Source organism: Punica granatum, chromosome 6 (genome assembly GCF_007655135.1).
Source record: "Punica granatum isolate Tunisia-2019 chromosome 6, ASM765513v2, whole genome shotgun sequence".
Lineage (NCBI taxonomy): Eukaryota > Viridiplantae > Streptophyta > Magnoliopsida > Myrtales > Lythraceae > Punica > Punica granatum.
In genome coordinates, this window is record NC_045132.1 from 8725239 (window position 1) to 8745027 (window position 19789).

At 38.3% G+C, this 19789-nt stretch overlaps 2 protein-coding genes across 2 annotated transcripts; one reads left to right on the forward strand and one right to left on the reverse strand.

Annotated features, from left to right (window-relative positions):
* Positions 1 to 6056: 6056 nt before the first annotated feature.
* LOC116211544 (probable NAD(P)H dehydrogenase (quinone) FQR1-like 2) lies at positions 6057 to 9051 on the forward strand. The gene is made up of 2 exons (XM_031545985.1): positions 6057 to 6844; positions 8536 to 9051. The coding sequence occupies exons 1-2, from the start codon at positions 6297 to 6299 to the stop codon at positions 8762 to 8764; spliced, it is 777 nt and encodes a 258-aa protein (XP_031401845.1). The 5' UTR covers positions 6057 to 6296; the 3' UTR covers positions 8765 to 9051.
* A 3476-nt stretch (positions 9052 to 12527) lies between these two features.
* LOC116210381 lies at positions 12528 to 15877 on the reverse strand. Its single transcript, XM_031544248.1, has 3 exons — positions 15227 to 15877; positions 13841 to 13908; positions 12528 to 13354 (listed from the first exon to the last, which is right to left on the reverse strand). Exons 1-3 carry the CDS (start codon positions 15389 to 15391, stop codon positions 13267 to 13269), a joined length of 321 nt encoding a protein of 106 aa, XP_031400108.1. The 5' UTR covers positions 15392 to 15877; the 3' UTR covers positions 12528 to 13266.
* Positions 15878 to 19789: the final 3912 nt, after the last annotated feature.

Genomic DNA, 19789 nt, shown 5'->3' on the forward strand with positions numbered 1-19789 from the left:
GCAACTAGGTGTACCCCGTACCCTTAGGCCTGAGTAACTTGCCGGCCCTCGATCTTTCGATCGTAAAATGGCAACTGGCGACTCCTTCTCACGCGTGTCCATCACGCATCCCCACGAAAATGTGGACACTCTCAAGCCGTGTGATAGCGCACTCATGTGGGCTCCAACGAGACAAAATTCGGGTCCGCACAATGATAATCCAAATAGTGAATATGCGATTAGGACATGCTAATGAACATGTGACCATGTATACCATGCACTCGAGTCCCTTCATTACAGATTCCAATCTAGTTAGGATCATGGTTGATGACAAACTCTAGAGCCGATCATATAGAACCACTGAGCTTTTATTCATATATCAATATAACTTAAACTAGAAATTCTTTTCTATTTAAGTCCATCCTCCTTGGTCAAGGATTTCCTAATCAAGAATAGAACTCAAACCTCTAGGATCTGTCCCTGTTTACTTTGATCAATTAATCTCATCTCAACTGGACATTTACCTCCATACACAACTAACTAGGACCACTGTCTGCCAGATACCCACGCTTAGCACAAGTATATAAGCAGGAGCAAATCCTAATTACCCATGTATGAGATAACCGTGTTATCTTAGGTCTAAGGGCTATATGCGCTAATACAATCTAGATAATATTCATTGACAACAACAAAACATCAGGTGAATATTATATGCGCGTCACAGTTCGACTCACTTATCTCTACAAGTGTCCACATATTTGTCTCTATATAAGATATTGAATAGTATGAGACTCACTACTCCATCTTTATTAGTGTCTTATACTAATCATAGATAAAAATAGAGATGACGGTCTATCCGAAATGATAGCCCTTAGCTAAGATTCCTACGACCACGAACAATTTAAAGAAACCCGTATCAAAATGCTCTATCACTCGTATACTCTACTCTTGGAGAATGAAGCATCTGCTAAGTATCTTATGGACTTTCTCCATTAAACATAAACGATTTACGAATAATAGAATAGATAAATATCATTGCCATAAATAAGAATTATCCAAATGCATACATCGGCTTTAGGGCATATAACTAACACAGACCTAACACGTCGACTACACTCAGAGTGTTCAATAGAGGGAATAATGCCATAATCTATGGCCATGGGCTCAGAGTGCAGCATTCCTTCATGCACATCGCCCACAACACCACAACCAAAGAATACTGAAATAAACATTTGGCCGTCAGGTTTAATCCAACTTCTTTGAATTTCGTGAAGATATCAATAGTTTCTTCTCCAAGGCCTTTCTTTATTTTTTTATTATTTTTTTATTTTTTTCTCTAGCCTTGTGATCATGGTGTCTCAGGTAATCAAGTTATGCTCTCCCATCTTGTTGAATGCTACAAATAGTTTCATCCATAAAACCTCATTTTTAGTACATCTCTGAAATTCGGTTGTACATATAGACACTGACTGGCGATATGCATCATGTGATGTGCTCGTTGACTACTTTGGCTTCCACAATAGTTTCATTATCCCCACAAAGTTGCATCAACTGCTAATAGCGAGGCAAACCCAACGGAATACCTCACTTTCCAACAATGTTAGAACTTCAATGGCTTCCTTAACTTTTCCTTCTCTATAGAAAACATCAGACTCCTCGAGAGAATTGTTAGGGATATATTAGGAATATACATGCACGACATCTTCAGATTATGTGTATCTTGTTGAACATGTAAATTTTCCTCACTATAAACATATATTGAGGCAGCCCTACTAGGGCACGACATTACAAATACACATGGCATCATAGCCAAAATTGGTTTCACCTTGATTCTCTCTATCATTTCTTTCCATATCCTACCAGTGAGTTACTTTCAGATCATTAATAGATGGTGAGTTATTTTTAGATCATTAACATGTCTCAGACTGCCTTCATTAACAAATAGTCAGTTACTTTTAATCCTACTGAGTATCGGAGTATGATAGGTGCATTTCGATGTATTACGCTCACTTAATCTTACATTTGCTATGCAGTTAACTTGGTTAGTCGATTTTTGCATGCTCCACACGCAACTCATCTTCAGGTTGCCAAGCGGATCTTACATTACCTCCAAGGCACTTCCTCACATGGCATTCATCTTCGGCGGTCCACTGATCTTCAAATTACAACCTATATAGATGCTGATTGGGCTGGCTGTCCAAACACTCGTCGTTCGACCACTAGATATGCTGTATTTGTGGGACTCAACCTTATCTCATGGAGGTCTAAGAAGCAGGCTACTGTGTACAAGAGCTACATTGAGGCTAAGTATCGCGCACTTGCCTATGTTATTGCAGAAACACTTTGGCTTCGTCAACTCATTCAGGATGTTGGACATCACTCACTGAGTTTGATCATCGCATGCTGTGACAACGTAAGTGTCACGTACCTTATTGTTAATCTAATACAACATCAACGTAGTGAGCACATAGATGTGGACTAACACTTCATCCGGAGCATCTATCTTATGGAGATCTTCTAGTTCGTTATGTCCCCACGTGATCCCAACTGGCAAATATTTTCACTAAGACCATTTATATATATTTATTTCAATCTCATTGTTACAATCTGTCAATGGCTGCGCCCCCAACAAATTGAGGGGGTGTATTAGGGATATATTAGGATTATTTATGCGCAGTATCTTCAAATTCCATGTGTCTTGTTGTATATGGAAATTTTCCTCACTATAAATATATATCGAGGCAATCCTATTAGAGCACGGCATCACCTATACTATACACAAGAACCTGTATAGGCGGTTCTTTCAGGAGGCCCGGAGGATTCTTCTTTGGATTGAGAATTGGTCACAGGTGGAGAAGAGATCAAACCACTTTGAGTATGAATTAGGTTCATCTGATATTGCCCATGATCAAAGCTCGGCTTATCCTATGATTATCTTGAAAATTACCACTATTCCATATACTTTGACCATTGTTTTCTTGAGGTCTAGCAAGATTATGCGGGTGATCCCGAACTTGATAGGCTCAAAACCAAAACTGGGTAAGAAAGAAGGGTGGAAGGTAGAACCAATAAAACTCACTTGATAAGATGACTCGCCACGAGTAAGAAAAATCGGGCTGATTTGCCACGCTCAAGGATGAACGATAAGAATCGAGGTTTTCGCCACTAAGCAAGGAACTTGTTTAGATAATAAAAGAGAATAAGCGCTCTAAGCAATTTCATTCAAAATATTCATTCATAGTCTATTATCTTCTCTTACAATAAGGTGCATATTTATATAGAGGGAAGACACCCCTCTTGACTCTAAAATAGGAAACTGATATCTAATCTCCTATAGATTACTTTCCTAAAATGGGGTAAGGTAATAATCTAAAATAGGAAACTTAAGACTACTGACTCAAGCTAATATAGGAAATAATATCTAATTAAGGGAAACTATATCATAGCAATATAGGAAACTTAATATCTAATTAAGCTAAATTCTTGTTCCGGAATCTTCTAGAATACGCGTTTGGACCCGAAAATTCGAATACGTGTTGAGCTGCAATCTAAAGTACATCATCCCATATCGGTTAGAAAAAGACGCGTTCTCGAGTCTTCGTCAATCTTCTGCTGGTCTTCATGTGTGCACTTTAGTGCTTTTTAGCTTGCCACTTAATGACCAACTTTTCTGTCCGAACTCTCTCCTGTAATTCTTTATAGATCGATTTCTTTTTGCTTCATCACTAACCAACTCGTTGCCTAAACTGCTGCTGCTTTCTTGATGGTGTCGTATATGCTTTGGAAAATTTTGCCTCGATTGGATGAAACACCATTTCAGTCTGGACTTTCTCTGCAGAGTTTGAAATTAGTTCCTCCCAAATAATCTTGCCAATCGCTAAATCCTTCTCAACCAAAACATTATTATCTTGTGACGCTTGAGCTGCTTCATTCTTGGACTCCACTTCTTCTTCTTTAAATTTGTCACCCTTCATAGAAACTTCTTCAAGTTGTATATTTTCCTCAACATCAACAATCATCATAGGAAAAACATTTGTTTTTCCATTCTTAAGAGGATAGGTAGATTTCATGCAACCGTCTTCAGATTCATAGAGGCGTTCTTCGTATCCCAAAGGAAAGAATCTGACCTTTAAGAGTTGTTTCATGCGCCTCCATGTAAATACCAGATTTCTTCCATCTTGAAGACAATTATTTTTCAATTTCTCCTACCAAGTAGACGCTTTGCCCCTTAACCGATAAACAACTCTAACAACTCGACTTCCATCATCGAGGATGCCGTAGTAGTCGAAGAATCGGTCCACATCTGAAATCCACGCCAAGAATTCCTCAGCGCTCATGCTTCCATTGAAAGTCGGGATTCTCTTTGAGGGATAATCCTTTTACACTCATTGGTGTCTTCTTATTTCATCGGAACTCACAAGGGCTTTGATAACTCGCTCGAGCCGTGCTAAACTCTCTTATGTTCATTGTAATGTGGGGAGTAGGTCTTGGTTGAAGGTAAGCCCTCTTGGAACTCGTTCTAGGTGGTCTTTAGCCATTATCTCCGCATATTTAGCAAAGTCCACTCAATCATACGTGTGTTCACTCGGCCAACAAGAATAGAACCTTTGCTTTGATACCAAATGATAGGCTCACAAACCAAACTAACTCGCCACGAGTAAGAAAAGTCGTTTTGATTCGCTACGCTCAAGGATGAACGATAAGAATCGGGGTTTTCGCCATTAAACAAGGAACTTGTTTAGATAAGAAAAGAGAAGAAACGCTCTAAGCAATTTCATTCAAAAATATTCATTCATAGTCTATTATCTTCTCTTACAATAATGTGCATATTTATATAGTGTGAAGACACCCCCTTGACTCTAAAATAAGAAACTAATATCTAATCTCCTCTAGATTACTTTCCTAAAATAGGATAAGATAATAATCTGAAATAGGAAACTTAAGACTATCGACTCAAGCTAATATAGGAAATAATATCTATTTAAGGGAAACTATATCATAGCAATATAGGAAACTTAATATCTAATTAAGTAAAATTCTTGTTCCAGAATCTTCTAGAATACGCGTTTGAACCCGAAAATTCAAATACGTGTTGAGCTGCAATCTGAAACACATCAGGACTAGTCCTTGCGAGTTTGGCGGCAGGTCCTAGGGATCGAAGCTATTTGGGTTAGGACTTGCTTCGGTTAACCCCTAAGGGCCCTAACCATAGCTATTACTCAGAGAATGTATGCTCTGTCCGTACCCACTGCTTGGAACATGAACAAAGCTCTAAAAATTACCGCTCTTTGCAACACCATTATGCCATCTTAAATGCCCAGGATTCTGATGTTGATAGCTACTAGAATTTCCATTTAGGTTAATTGTGCTCGGCTGAAACCCATTGTCGAACCCCCACAGTAAAATCCCCATTCTGATAGCCATTTGCATATCCATTCACGTCAACTGCACTCTATGGAGATGGAGACCCATTATCAAAACTCGCAGCACACACCCACCCACCCTGATTCTGTTGAAATCCCCTCCATTACTGCTCAAGACTCGTCGAGGTCTCACCATAAACTGCACAGGAACTCTGCTACGACCGACGAGACTTCCGTTCCCAAAACTTCACACTGTCCCCTGCTCTTCTATTTTGATATTTACCAACTCCACAGCTTTCTCTATATTCTCCAACGGAGTTATCACCAGACCCGCTCAAAGTATAACCGCTGAGAGTTCCCATTTTGACCAACTGGGTTCCTCCCAAATCCATTCATAGTGCCTTTGCTCTGCTAAAAAAGGCCTCCTTCGGGGATCCAAATGTTGGCAAAAGAAGGCTCAAAATGACCTTTTTATTAGGATTTTTGAAAATCCCGAAACTAAATCAGTGGTAAAACTTTTCGGAGATCTGAGTATTGACTAGCTACAAATTTGAGGATCCAAAATAAAGGACGACCCAAAATAAGCATTATGAAATGCAAAAGGTGTACAAAAATCATTTAATTTAATAATTATCCATCCAGCAAAAAAATAATAATAATTATCCCAACCAAAAATAAAATTAGGGGGGGGGGGGGGGGGGGGGGGGGGGGGGGGGGGGGGGGGAAAGAGGAACCGCAACAACCACCACCTGGTTCATTTCTCCTCCGCTACGGTCTCCCGTTCGATTTTCCAATAAGTTCAAGAAGTCGTCTTCGTCCTCTGCTTCAATCCACGGCTGCATCATTCGGAAAGTTTCAGTCAAACCCTCACTGAAACCCAATTCTCCTCTCACCTCTCGCAAAACCCATCAGAGGGTCCCCCCGGAATTCCACCGGAGCTCCGCTGATCCTTCAATGGGGAAAGGCGGAGGCTGCGTCCCCAGCAAGAAGAAGCGCCCTCCGCCTCCCGACGCCGACGGCGGGGTCCGGGATGCGCCGATCGTGGCGGATGCCCAGACCACCGGTTCTAACCCCGCTGACGCCACCCAGCAGCCGCCGCCGCCGCCGCCACCGGCAGCCGCCAAATTGAGGATCTTTATAGTGTTCTACTCGATGTACGGGCACGTGGAGGGGTTGGCTAGGAGGATGAAGAAGGGAATCGACGGCGCCGATGGGGTGGAGGGGGTCCTGTACAGGGTCCCCGAGACGCTGCCGGAGGATGTTCTAGAGAAGATGAGGGCGCCGCCCAAGGACGCCGGTATCCCAGAGATAACGGCTAATGAGCTGGTGGCAGCCGACGGGGTCCTGTTCGGGTTCCCGACGAGGTACGGTGCAATGGCCGCCCAGATGAAGGCCTTCTTCGACTCCACCGGGCAGCTGTGGCGGGAGCAGAAGCTTGCAGGCAAGCCCGCCGGCTTCTTCATCAGCACGGGGACTCAGGGCGGCGGGCAGGAGACCACTGCGTAAGTATGATTTTAGCTTCGGTATGTTTTTCTTAATTGAATTGGTTGTCTTGTCTGGCCAGTGTTTCTGTAGCGTTCTATTAAGCTTAGAATATGATCCTCGTGCAAATTGCTTATGATAAGATTAGTGACATTAAGTATTTAGATTCAATTCGAACGAAGTGTTTTGCTAGAAGTTCGATAAGTTCTTGATTGTACTTGATCATCTCGTCCTTATGCAGAAAAATGGTATAGAAATAATAACTCTTAAAAGAGTTATTGCTAACAGTTCGTGTGCTTGTTTGGGCTATCTCATCAGAAGAATTCGGTTAGTAAATAGCAATTCCATTCTGGGCTAATTTGGTTGAGATTTCTCGTGACAGTGTGCGAGAGGTCATTCTATAGTCTTGATAAAATGGAAAGATTTGCACTCTATGGTTGGCCTTTGTACTGTATTTACTGGTGTAGCTGGAGAATCATGAAAAATCCCCTCCTTTTTTTTTTATAAGTAAAATCCTGAAATTACATAGAAGTTAATTGGAAATGGTTACTATGAGAGACACAATTAGGTTAGTTCACTTGAATTTGCACTCATGAGGTGTTGAAACATGCAGGAATTTAGGCGATATATATGTTAACCCTGTATATTTGAGAGAGCACTATTAGCTTTGTGGGAGGGGCTCTTGCGAAGCTTAGGACCCTTGTGCAAGTACTTTTGGAAACAGAGGACAACTTGCTTAGGATTTTGGGAAGATTTAGGAGACCTAATTGCTCTACTTTCATATTTTGTAAAAACACAGTTTTGATGTTTCTTAAAGCAGAACTGTAATTTCTGTTGGACCACCGTCTCGTCTTTCACCATAGCTGTAACAACTCAGTCTGATTACTGCCCTCCATACAGTGGTGTCATCAGTTAGAGGTGCCATTTAACTCGATGAATTGGAAGTGCTTGATAACAATTTTCAAAGTTAATTCTGAAATCAAGTTATCTCAGAAACATTTCATAAGGTCTCTTTAGTTTTTAGATTGATTTTCACCGGAACCAGTTTCTTTTCTCTCTATTATGAATTTTCTCTGTATTATGAATTATGAATCGATAGACAATCTTATGAGGTTGGATAGCTTTATCCACGTGCATGCTTGGAAAATTGTTTATGATTTGCCATGAATATTCAACTTGGATGTGTGAAATATATATTTTTTTCCCTTACCAGTATCATTTCTTTAATCTCTTAGGTCCGATGTAGATATTCTTTTTCTTGAAAAACTCTGTGAAGCCAATATGTTATGGGTTTCATGTCTTACGATGTCTCAACAACTGATCAAACAATGATATGTCAACGGTGAGTATAACTCACGGGCTACTATGAATTGACATGGCTATATTATGACATCTACCATCTCGAATGCTGTGTGAATTTTTCTTCTGGTTGTTTCTTTACACAAACTATTGGTGAGATATATTTCTCTATTATGCTCTTCTGGCACTTGAATCTTGAAGCAGAGAATTCTTGATGAAGGGAGACCGTTCGTCAAAGAGTTATTAGTTTTTGGGTAATCTGGTTGTGTTTAGCAGCATAAATATGTTTACAAATTTTGGGTGGCTGCCATGAAAGGGCCTACATTTGCCATGAAATCTTGTTCATTCTTGCCCTTCGTCTTGGTCTCGTCTTTGGTTTCATAAGCCCCTTCCTTACCCTTTCTGAGTACAGGTGGACAGCAATCACCCAGTTGGCCCACCATGGGATGCTCTTCGTCCCAATTGGATACACCTTTGGTGCCGGAATGTTCAAGATGGATTCTATTCGAGGTGGGTCGCCATATGGTGCTGGAGTCTTTGCAGGAGATGGGACGAGAGAGCCAAGTGAAACCGAGCTCACCCTTGCAGAGCATCAGGGGAAGTACATGGCCACTGTCGTGAAGAGGCTGGCCCAGGCTTGATTACGCTTTCTCACTTAGAAAAACTGTTGATTCCGCGCCTCTCGTTCTGTTCATCGATTCATCATTTTACATGTTTGTTTTGTTTCGGGTTCTTTGCAAATTAGGCAGTTGAAAAGTGCATTGTATTTGGTCTTGGGTTATATCTATTTTTGGCTGTTGGAGTGGTTCTTCATGTTTCCAGTAGTATTCGACACAGGTGTACATGACTCGAGTCCACATTCTTGTCAAGTGTTTTTCAAGAACTAGAAAGTAATAATCACGTGTTTCTATGAGCATTTGAAATGGTACACCCTTTGTGTCGAATGATACCTCATTGTTATTTTTCCTTGGATAACATGAGATGGTTGCTCCTGCTCGAGCTAGCTAGCTCTGAGTTGCTCCGATTAGAAGTGCTCATATGGGCGTCTTGTGATTGCGGAAAAGTCATATCAAGTTCTTAATCAATTAGTAAGTGTAGATAACTTAAAAAGACATAACAAGTTAAACGGCATAGTACCGGTGATTTAGTGGTTTCAAGTTTTCTCCTATGTAGTTAGATAATCTCAAGATTTCCAGTTCGAATCTTTTCTAAGCATTTGTGTCAAAATATTTGCTAGAAGTGTATTCTTTGCTTGGGCTTGGAGGACACCGGATTTTGTGAATTATATTAGATCTATGGTGGTGTTACATTGACGAGCTAGTGTTTGCGCTGGCAGTTTAGCTCGTCATGTTCGCGATTGAAAACGAGAGTCCAAACATTACATAACGGGATGACAAGATTGCCAGTACTGCTGCCCACCATTTTTACTTAGAAAAAGAAAAGTTAGACAACATAGTCAATTAATCAATTATCTATATCTATCTAATATATAAATTTGAATACACTGTAATAAATAGTAGCATAATTGTAAATATATATTCAATTTGGATTAAATAGAATTAAATTAGTAAATGCATATTAATTAAAAGTTTATAAATATTTCAATTTATATATGTATAAATATATGTGGACGTGAAATATTGTAAGTCTAATATATCCTCAAAATTTATGCATAAATATTATAATTACAAAATTATCATCAAAACTTATATTTACAAATTTTTGACCGAATTAGAAAAATGATAATTTTGAAGAGTTATACTACTACTCTCCTTCAATATAGTAATATTATGTGAATTAACATAATTTCTTAAGATATTTGGATATAGTTATTAATATTATATACTATAGGAAAAAGAAATATTATTTTTGAAAATTTTGAAATTTAACTAAAAATAGCAAAATTTTGAATTAGATTAATACAATTATATTTGTAATAAAAATCCCATACGACGCTTGGGCAAAAAACACATAGTACTAAGAAGGAAGTGTCACATAAACCTTCTTTTTTTTCTTTTTCTTTTTTCTTTTTTTGCAATCCATAACTTGTGGTTGAGCTTCTCTTCCATTGTTCAGCCATAATGATTATACTAAATTATTCTATTGAAAAACGAAATAATTTCCATTGTTGAATAAATATGAATTATTTCCTTAAAAAAAATTAAAAAAATGCAATCACTAATCACTAATATATATAAAAAAAATCCTTAAAAAATTATGTAAATAAACTAGAAAACATTCCAGAAACGTCGAAGTAATTATCATCTATTAATTTTCTTTTATATATTAATCTCATTATTAATTTTCCGTTAGAAATACAATAAAGCTCATTGTTAACATAAAATTGATATTTGAAATAGCTTTTCATTAATTGTATTTACTATCATAAAATACAAAAAAATATCATTTTAAACATAAAATTGATATTTGAAATAACTTTTTATTAATTATATTTACTATCATAATTTCTATATATATAAATATATCGACCTAGAATCAATACAAACATATAATAGCTAAAGAGTGTGAGGAGAAGACGTACATATGCTCAAACATAAACCCGATCTCATTGATTTTTACTATTTCATTGTCATTAATCACTTCTTGAAAATATAAAAGAACATTTAGAAACTTTAAAAAACTTTTCCAATTCTCATATTGATATTAAGTAAATTATGAAATATGAAAAACTTGTTATTAATATAAAATTGTTATTTAAATTACTTTTTTCATTAATTTAAATTATTGTAGTATTAACTATAAATAAATATATCAACTTAACATCTTATAGCAAAAAATATTGGTTAAAAAGAAAAACAGCTATCATACAATGAATTGTACAATATAAAGTGTCTCATTAGATTTTCAATTATAGTGAACCAAAGTCTCAAAGTAGAATTACCTCGCTAAAAGAAATCATCTCCAAAATATATAAACACGTTTTCAAAGTAATTTTAAAATAGTAAATGAAATATAATGTACGTAATAAACAAAACTTAAAAAAAAAGTTCCTAGTTTCAGAAAGGAGTTATTTTTGAAGTTAGAATTTTTTTCGGTGCGTATCCTAATATTTTGAAGCCCATCAGGTCCTAATTAATTCAGTTCGAGTCAGGTCGACCCACTAAAGAGGTGAAGCTCTTCTAGCATTGATTATTTTCCATTCACAACGTCTCGGAAAATAAGTACCAAACCGTTTGGATCAATTTATGTTGGTTTAATTTTATTATTTTTGCTGAAAAGATGGACCACTAGAACTTATATATTTTTCAACCAAATCATGAATTCATTACTAAAAACATTTTTATGGATAAGTATTACTAAAAGTATTAGACATATAGAAAAGCTAAACTTCGAGAAATATGTGATTTCACGCTTATTAAATCTGACCAATGACAAAATTTGACTTCTCTTTTCTAGCCAACTTCAAGTGGAAAAAAGAAAAAATCATTTTGTTTTAATATAATATTTGGAAAAAAAAGTCTATAAAATATATCATTTTCACAATTATTATTTTTAATTATTCGAAGATATTACACCGCATACTTATGTATTAAGAAACATGACTTTTAAAATTTAATGTGATAAATGACTTTTCTAAAATGAATTATTTTATCAGTTATTATTTACCAAATATAAATTCGAAGTATCAAAATGCTGGAATCCCATTTTGATAACTCATACTGTTGAGAATATAAAAGTTAATTGGAAAAAATTAATCCTGCATCGGAAGCATAAAAAAAAATAGAATGGTTTATATGGGACTGGATCTCACTACCAATCAGCTCGAGCTTTTGAGTTTAAGATGAGCCCAATCGCATATGGCCAGTGAAATTTTACATGGTATCATCATGAGGGCGGGTGTTGGGGATATAAAAATCAATTGAAAAAAGTTAATATTGCATCGGAAGCATAAAAAAAATAGAATGGTTTATATGATATTGGATCTCACAACCAATCAGCTCGAGTTTTTGAGTTGAAAGTTGAGTTTAAGTCCATATAAGCCTAGTAGAATTTAAAACTTAACTCTCTAAATACCTTGCGTTATGTAATTGTCTTAATCTTGGCAAAATTATAACACTCATCATTGTATTCTAAATTATAAATAATAGTAAAGTTATTATTCAAAGTAAAGAGTTTTCTCCATAAATATTTAATAAATTACGCTTTTATTAATTTCCTTAAGAACCAGCTTAACGTCGGTGGCCCGGTATCTGGTGGTTCAGAAATTCCATCAGTGAATGTTGGAAAAGGAGGTGGTGATTTCCACACCCCCCCCCCCCCCCCCCCCCCCCCCCCCCCCCCCCCCCCCCGTATTTGCGATAAGTTAGTGTCTGTACCATTTTGCGTGTACTTTTAACTAGTTCACCCCCTTTAACTTAGGGATTCACTGTAAGAAACCGATGCAGAAAAACGTATCAGAAAATAAAATAGCGAATTTAAAATTGTATAAAAATACACTATCCTCCCTTGAGTTTTTGCCAAATGACACTCAATTATATTCTTGATACAAAATGACACTCCACTCCATTGGCCGTGTTGACTTAATAAGAAAAATCTCTTTTGATCCCCAACTTTTAATTGCTTTTCACTTTTATCATCAATATTACACGGTTTATCCCACGTACCCTCATTAGTAAAAATTTCGATCGACCTATTAATGTGTAATATTATTAAAAATAAAAGATTTTCAAAACTATAAAAGAAAAGATCAACATTTCGACAATAATCGAGGCTTTCTACAATCTGAAGAGTTCATTGACGAGATCTCACTCAAGATCGATATCCCAAACTATTATGTTTGACATCTTGATATTGAGAGATGAAGCTTATCACCATACAATATTTTTGTAAATAAAAAAATTTCGAAATAAAATCAAAGTATAAGACAATAACTATATATAAGAAACATGTCCAAAGTAGATGATTATAATATTTTCTAAAGCCATCAATGATTTAGGATAGGATGTGACTGTCTTTCGCCCTAACCCCTTGGCACTCATACCCCTCATGAGCACTGCCAAGCGGTCACTGCGATATTGCCAAGAAAGTGACCATAAGTCCCTTTTTCTACTCTTTATTGTTGTTCTTTTTAATTAATTAGTTTTAAATATTATTGTTTTTATTCATAATGCTTGCTAAAATTCTAAGAAAAAACTTGTGGTTCCGCATCGACGCTTGCGAAGATCATAGCCAAGTTTTGGGCGACCATTCTAATGGCTAATAAACTCAAACTGCAAAAGAAAAAAGAAAGACACTCGTTACTTTTGAGAAAAATTTTCGACCAAGTTTTCTGTTGAAAATTTCCAACGGATTTCCTAAAGAATTCTGTCATAAACTTAAAAATAAAGTTAATTTTCAAGAAATTCCCTCATAAATTAAAAAAGATAAAATATTCGAGGGAATTTCCTCAAAAAAATTAAATAAATGTATTAATAATTTTTCAACGGAAATCTATTCCCAGAAAATTTACACGTCAATAATTTTGGTGAAAATTCAAATAGCAAGACTAAAGTAGACCAACCGTGACACTTTGAGGACAATATTAAACAAACAAATAAATCAGGATGAAATTGATAAAGCGATTAAAGATTGAGGACCAAAAAATTATTTTTCTATTAGGTCAACTTAGTCAATAGGGTGGAGTGTCGATTTTTTTATTGAGAATGGGTGGAGTGTCATTTTTCTTAAAAATTAGGTGAAGTCTCATTCAACAATACCTCAAGGGAGGGGTGCTCTCCAACTTCGCGAGTATATGAAATTGATTCTTGCCCGTGTGTGAATTATTCTACATGAAAAAAAAGATATGCTCAAAACAACATACCATTGCCTTTCTTCAACATGAAACATGTTGTAACCAACTATGAGCAGAGAGTAATAATAGATGACCATTGAAAGTGGTTGGAAAGGCAAAACAATTCCTTTTCTCGTCCTTTCTCAAAATCGTTACACCAGCGATTTCCCACTTCGGAGTTGCGTGTGCAAACTTGTGTAAAATATCATTAATTTAACAATAAAGGTGTCTCATAAAAATAAAAACAAGTGAAGAAACTAGAATCTTTACGGAAGGATGAGTCATTTCTTTTTCATCCAACCACAAAAGTAAAAGAGCCAGTCATGATTCCTCTTCATGTTTTTTCTAGTTTCATGTGAAATATAAAATATAAACCTACCTAATTGAACTCAAGATAAAACCTCAATAATTGAACTCATGCATATACAATCCGTACTCTCATCCTGAATGCTTAGTCATAGTATCCTATAGTGGCATAAAAAAATGATTTTGATGTTCCGGAGGTTGAAAGCGTTTATAACCAATTAGGGAGCATGATGGCTCAAGAAAATGCCCAGAATCTAGATGATTGAAACTTCTGCTTGAATAAAGTCACAACTGACCTTTCTTTCATTCTTGAAAATGATGTACTATTACTACAAAAATATTTTGTTGTGAACACTAATAAGAGGCTTATGAAAAATACCAAATGCTTCCTCGTCTAAAACAAGGCATCATGAATCCAATGCTACAGAAGAAACTTCCCATAAGTTACAGGTTATTGAAATTGTTGCAGCAATCAAAAGAATTCTCTAAGATCGTGACTGAAGCACATTATCAACACCAAAACTTCAAGAGTCTCAAGGTAAAAAGATGCAATAGTTCAGAACCTGTCCTAAGGTTTGTACCTCGTTGTGACGATTTGCAGTGGGAGAACAAGGTAAAAGGAACAAGTGAAAGGGAAAAAATTGCGGGGGTTATGTACACTGTTGAGCGGAATTAATGACATGTTGGCAGTAGGTCAAAAATTAGAGCAATAACAAATCTAAAAAATGCTCGGGAACATCACAACAACAGCAAGAGTGAATTCATATCAATAACTAATCAAAGGGAATGGCATCTAAACAAAGGATGTTGAATTGTAGCATCACTGTCGAGTGAAAGTGATGACATATAAAACACACTATATTAAGGAAAATGGAAAAATTGCAGCAGGCGGAAATGATAGCAACAACTAATTGAGAAAACATAGGGAAACATGCAACAACATCAGTAAGGAGAAACAAAGAGGTTAAAGCACGTCGAAGAAAATCTATTGGAGGAGGCAGCGAACCTGGTTTGGTGTGAAATTTGATCGAATGTCACTTTCGAGCACAAGGTGACTGTAAATGGCATTTGATCGAGCAGTTTGGGGACAGTACATGAAAGCAACACTGGAGAAGAAGGAATACCAGTAACAGACGATAGGAAATAGAGGAAGGGAGTTTGGACTCTCCATGGTTGTTGAGCAATATAGTAGCCACCATACGGGTACCAATCCTAGAACACGCACGACAGGGAGGCGGCGGTGACGAGCAAACCATTGAGTCGGGATGCATGGTTGGGTAGGGAGAGATAGGCAATCCCAGCATTGTGCAGCAATGGGTAAGCGTGCTCTCTAGGGCAAGCGAAGGGCCACGCCTGCGGTGATGACGGCAATGAGGTGTTTGGTTGGGGAAGAAGGCAGGAGCACATGGGTGGGCATGGTCTCTAAAGCGACCAGAGGGCACAGGCCGTGGCGCTGATGGCAGCAAGGTGGGACCGGTGGAGTGCATGGATGGTGCAGAATGTGAAAGGCAGGCATGGGGAGAATAGATAGGGAGTGCCTATTCGACGTTTATTAGGAACGACCATGTGAAAAGAAAGGAAACCTCGACAGAGGGGAGGAGTAGTTTAAACTTGACCTCAACTTTTTTAAAAAGCCAGCACTTTCGCTCCTCAGACATTTTTGCCACCAATTTGTCATAAACGTTTGTGATCCGTCTAATAATCTTGCCCTTCCGTTAGCTCTCGTAATGAAAAAGTCAACTAACATCCTACATGGGCATAATGGTGTTGACAAAAAATAATTTTTTAATGCCAAACACATGGCAGGTTCATACAGTGCCGATTAGCTCTCTTTCAAACACTCTCCAGTGATGTCATTTTCCTTAACAACGTCGTTTTTGTGTTTGTTACTCTTTTGTTGATGGGAAAAAACGACTGGGCTAAGGGAAGAGGCAAATCGGAGGGGCTCTTATGCCAGCCATCACCACCTCCTTCCTCCCCTACTGATCAATTCTCTCTCGCCTCTAATGGCGACAACTACTTCAGAGACCATGCCAGGGGGGACCGTGGCCACTAGGGGAGGGCCTAGGTCGGTCTGCTCCCTCCTGCTCTCCCTCCCTATTTCCTTGTTTCAAAATAGGGACGGAGAGCGAGAGGGACTCTGGTGACCATGCGTTGAAGGGTGATGACGGCAGGGGGTCCCTCACTAGTGTATCCTTTCTCGCTCTCCCTCCATGTTTCGTTCTCCATTTCCATGTTACGAAATGGGGAGGGAGGGGGCAGACCAAGTTGGTAACCCCCCCATTGACCACCGCCCCTCCAAGAGTGGTCTTCGAACTCCGGCAACCAAGCGTGGTGGGGGAGGGGGGTTAGGGTGTGTTCTCTCTCTGATTCGAAACAAGGAGCGAGAGCCAGGTGGTAGTAGACCACCCCCCACCCCCCCCCCCTTCTCTCCCACCGCCAAACTCTGTAGACCATGCCCGGACGAGCGATGGTAGGTAGGGCGGCCCTCAGCTAGCTATGTCCCTCCCATAGTCCCAATGACTTCGTAAAATTAGAAAAAAAATCAAAAAAAGTAAAATGGCATCATTTTGAACAAAATGGATTTTATAAAAATATTTTTAACGTTGTTTTAGCCACAAGAGTTGTCAGGTCATCGTTCCATTAAAAAAGATGATGGAGGGGCCAAAATGATAGACAAAACAATAACGATTGGGACAAACAGGTGGCAAGGATATGTTAGGGAAAAAAGTGATGGAAAATTGAAAAGTTAAGGATGACAATGATAGTACACTCTTTAAACTTTTATCCAAATAGTCACAATTGTTTCCCCTAATAGTTGTGAAAACATACAAATTGTGAAAAAACGCGCAGCATCATTTTTATTCTTTTATATAGAGTATAGATTTAATTGAGGCACTACTTTCAAAAAAAATTGAGGCACTAATTAGAGTAGAAAAAGATCATTTTAGTATTGATGAATGTTTTGCCATATCGGAATAGAACAAACTAACAATTTGGTCCCTGAGTTATCGAGTTTACATCACCTGAGTCCCTGAGTTGTTTTTTTCCATCACAATGATCCCTGAATTATCGATTTTACATCAGTAGGTTCTGGTCACCTCAGTTAGGTCCTTGTGTTCATCAGTTAGGTCCATGTGTTCATCAGTTAGGTCCATGACTTATCGAGTTATATCAATCTGGTCCTTCGTTACATCAATATGGTATTTTGTAACATCATCTCAGTCCCTACTAACATCAGTTGGGTCCTCACGATTTTCCGGCGTAACGCCGTTAGGGACCTATCGATGTGACAAACCCAGATGCCCATTTTCCCCTCTTCTCCATCTCTCTCTCTCTCTCTCTCAATTTTATACTAAATCTTCTCGTCATTTCCTTCCTATCTCAACTTTTACCTATAAATTGTCCATATACTCTCCTCTATTCAACCCCTCCATGAAGCTTTCCCTGCTCTTGCTAGCGTTGATTGTGGTAAAGCTCCTTCATTCCCAGGAAAAGCAATGCCATTGAGGTCGATTATGGAGGACGACTATCCTCAAAGCAAGTTTGTCTGCATTCCGAGGTATGTTAGTCTCCTTCCGTGAGATTACGGGGTTGATCAAAATTTGAATTTTGGGGTACGTTTGCAATGATATTTGGTTCCCTGTTCATGATGACCGTGCATGATCTTTGGCTTGGGTCTAGATGATGTTTTCTTGAGAAAGATGGGTCTTTTAGTATAAAGATGACATTTTTTTGGTCCCAATCGTGAAAATGGCAAGTTCCCTCTTCATGTTTTCTTAGCCATTGTTTTGCAATATGTTTGTTAATTTTCTAAGAAATGATATAGGTTAGGGTTTCCTCCTAATTTTGTTTGTTTGATTTTGATAATACAATGTTCATGTTCACCATAAGGGAAGCTTCATGGAAGACCGGGGGGGGGGGGGGGGGGGGGGGGGGGGTAAAGAAGGTTATGAGGGTGGTGAGATTTTCACCATTAAGAATGTTGATGTTGATACCATGACAACAATTGGTATATGTGATTTGCTGGGCCCTGAAGATGCTAGTAAATCCACAACTTTCTACTATAGGGATCCTACAATTAAAAACTTTGACTTAGCCACAAACTTGTTCGAAGTGACCATGATGTATGATACTTGATTAGTGGGCTTTAGGATCAGTCTGAGTTGCACTTGTACTGTGAACATGACATTATGGATGCTCATGTTGAACATATTGAAGAAGAGATTAAGGAGCTTGAGAGGATTGAGGTTGAGAAGAGGGAACAAGAAGAGAAGTTGAGGAGGGAAGAACAAGAGAAGTTGAGGAAGGAACAAGAAGAAGCTGTGAGAAGGGAAGAAGAAGAGGCTAAAAAGAGGGAACATGGAGAAGCTATGAGAAGGATGCTTGCTAAAGAGAAACCCAGCTCAAATGATGATACTACTGAGGACCTTAATTAAAAATAGGCCCTCAGATAAGAGACAATGATGAAAAAGATGATGATATAGTATTTGAGCAATCCACCATGCCGGGTCTTGAGGAGATGGGAGATGGGGTAGGAACAAGTGGAGTAGAGCATGAACATAGAGCTGCTACTCCAAGAAGGAAGAAAAGTTACGATGTTAAGAAGAAGAAAAGCAAGGAAAGGAAGGAGGAAACTTATAGGAGACTTGGTAAGAGACCAAAGGCAGATTTAAGCATAGAACAACTTTAGAGAAAGAAGAGATGTTTGTTAAAGTTTATGCAGGTCCTGCACATCCTCAAGGTATAGCAGCAAGTGAGCAGGTAGATGATGATGACAAGCTTATGGGTATGAGACTAAGGAATTAAAATCATTGGACGGTGATGAGGAAGAGGAATGGGCCAGGTTTCCAACATTCAATTCAGAAGACAACCAAAATGTGGTGATAACTATTGGGATGGAGTTTGAAAATCCAAAGTGTTCAAAAAGGCAATTAGAGATATGAATATAGCTATGGGGAGGGAGTATGGATATGATAAAAAAGATAGTGAAAGAGTTGTATGGACTCGAATGTGCTCTCGTCGGGGCCTACATGCACGCGATCAAATCGTACGGCTTGGGAGTGTCCACCTTTTCAGAGACGCATAACGAACACGCATGAGAGGGAGTCGCCACCTACTATTTTACAACCCAAAGTTCGAGGGTCGGTAAGTTACCTGGGTCTAGGGGCATTGATACACTTAGTTTTGCTAAGGCAATGGTCGTTGCGAAACCGAAAAGTCCGAGTTCGGGGGTTCACGTTACGTGCGGGCCTATATCCCACACGCCCTTTTAGCACTCTAACTTGCTAGGCTTGCCATTTTATTTATTTATCGAGTGGATTAGGCTGCGCTCGGCTTACACGTTTTGATATCGTAAATTCGATGAAATAAATGATGCAGATGGAGAAGCCGAGAGAAAAGTAGGTCTGTATGTTAAGGAATCGGTTCACCATCCTCGGATTGCGGTTCATCAGACCATGGTGGTCAATTTCCCGTGCGAACCGAAACCTCGAAAGCTCGGGTTTACTTTCCCCTAGGAAAGCATTGGACGGACTCAATTAGTTCGACTCTCGAACCATTCACTCGC

Excerpts from the sequence above, each read along its gene's own strand:
- LOC116211544 (XM_031545985.1), top strand. The coding sequence starts at position 6,297 with ATGGGGAAAGGCGGAGGCTGCGTCCCCAGCAAGAAGAAGCGCCCTCCG. Across the intron at positions 6,845-8,535 it reads GGCGGGCAGGAGACCACTGC|GTGGACAGCAATCACCCAGT; the intron begins GTAAGTATGATT and ends TTCTGAGTACAG.
- LOC116210381 (XM_031544248.1), bottom strand. The coding sequence starts at position 15,391 with ATGGAGAGTCCAAACTCCCTTCCTCTATTTCCTATCGTCTGTTACTGG. Across the intron at positions 13,909-15,226 it reads CAAATTTCACACCAAACCAG|AATAATTCACACACGGGCAA; the intron begins GTTCGCTGCCTC and ends TTTTTCATGTAG. Across the intron at positions 13,355-13,840 it reads GAGAGCACCCCTCCCTTGAG|TTTGAGTTTATTAGCCATTA; the intron begins GTATTGTTGAAT and ends TTTCTTTTGCAG.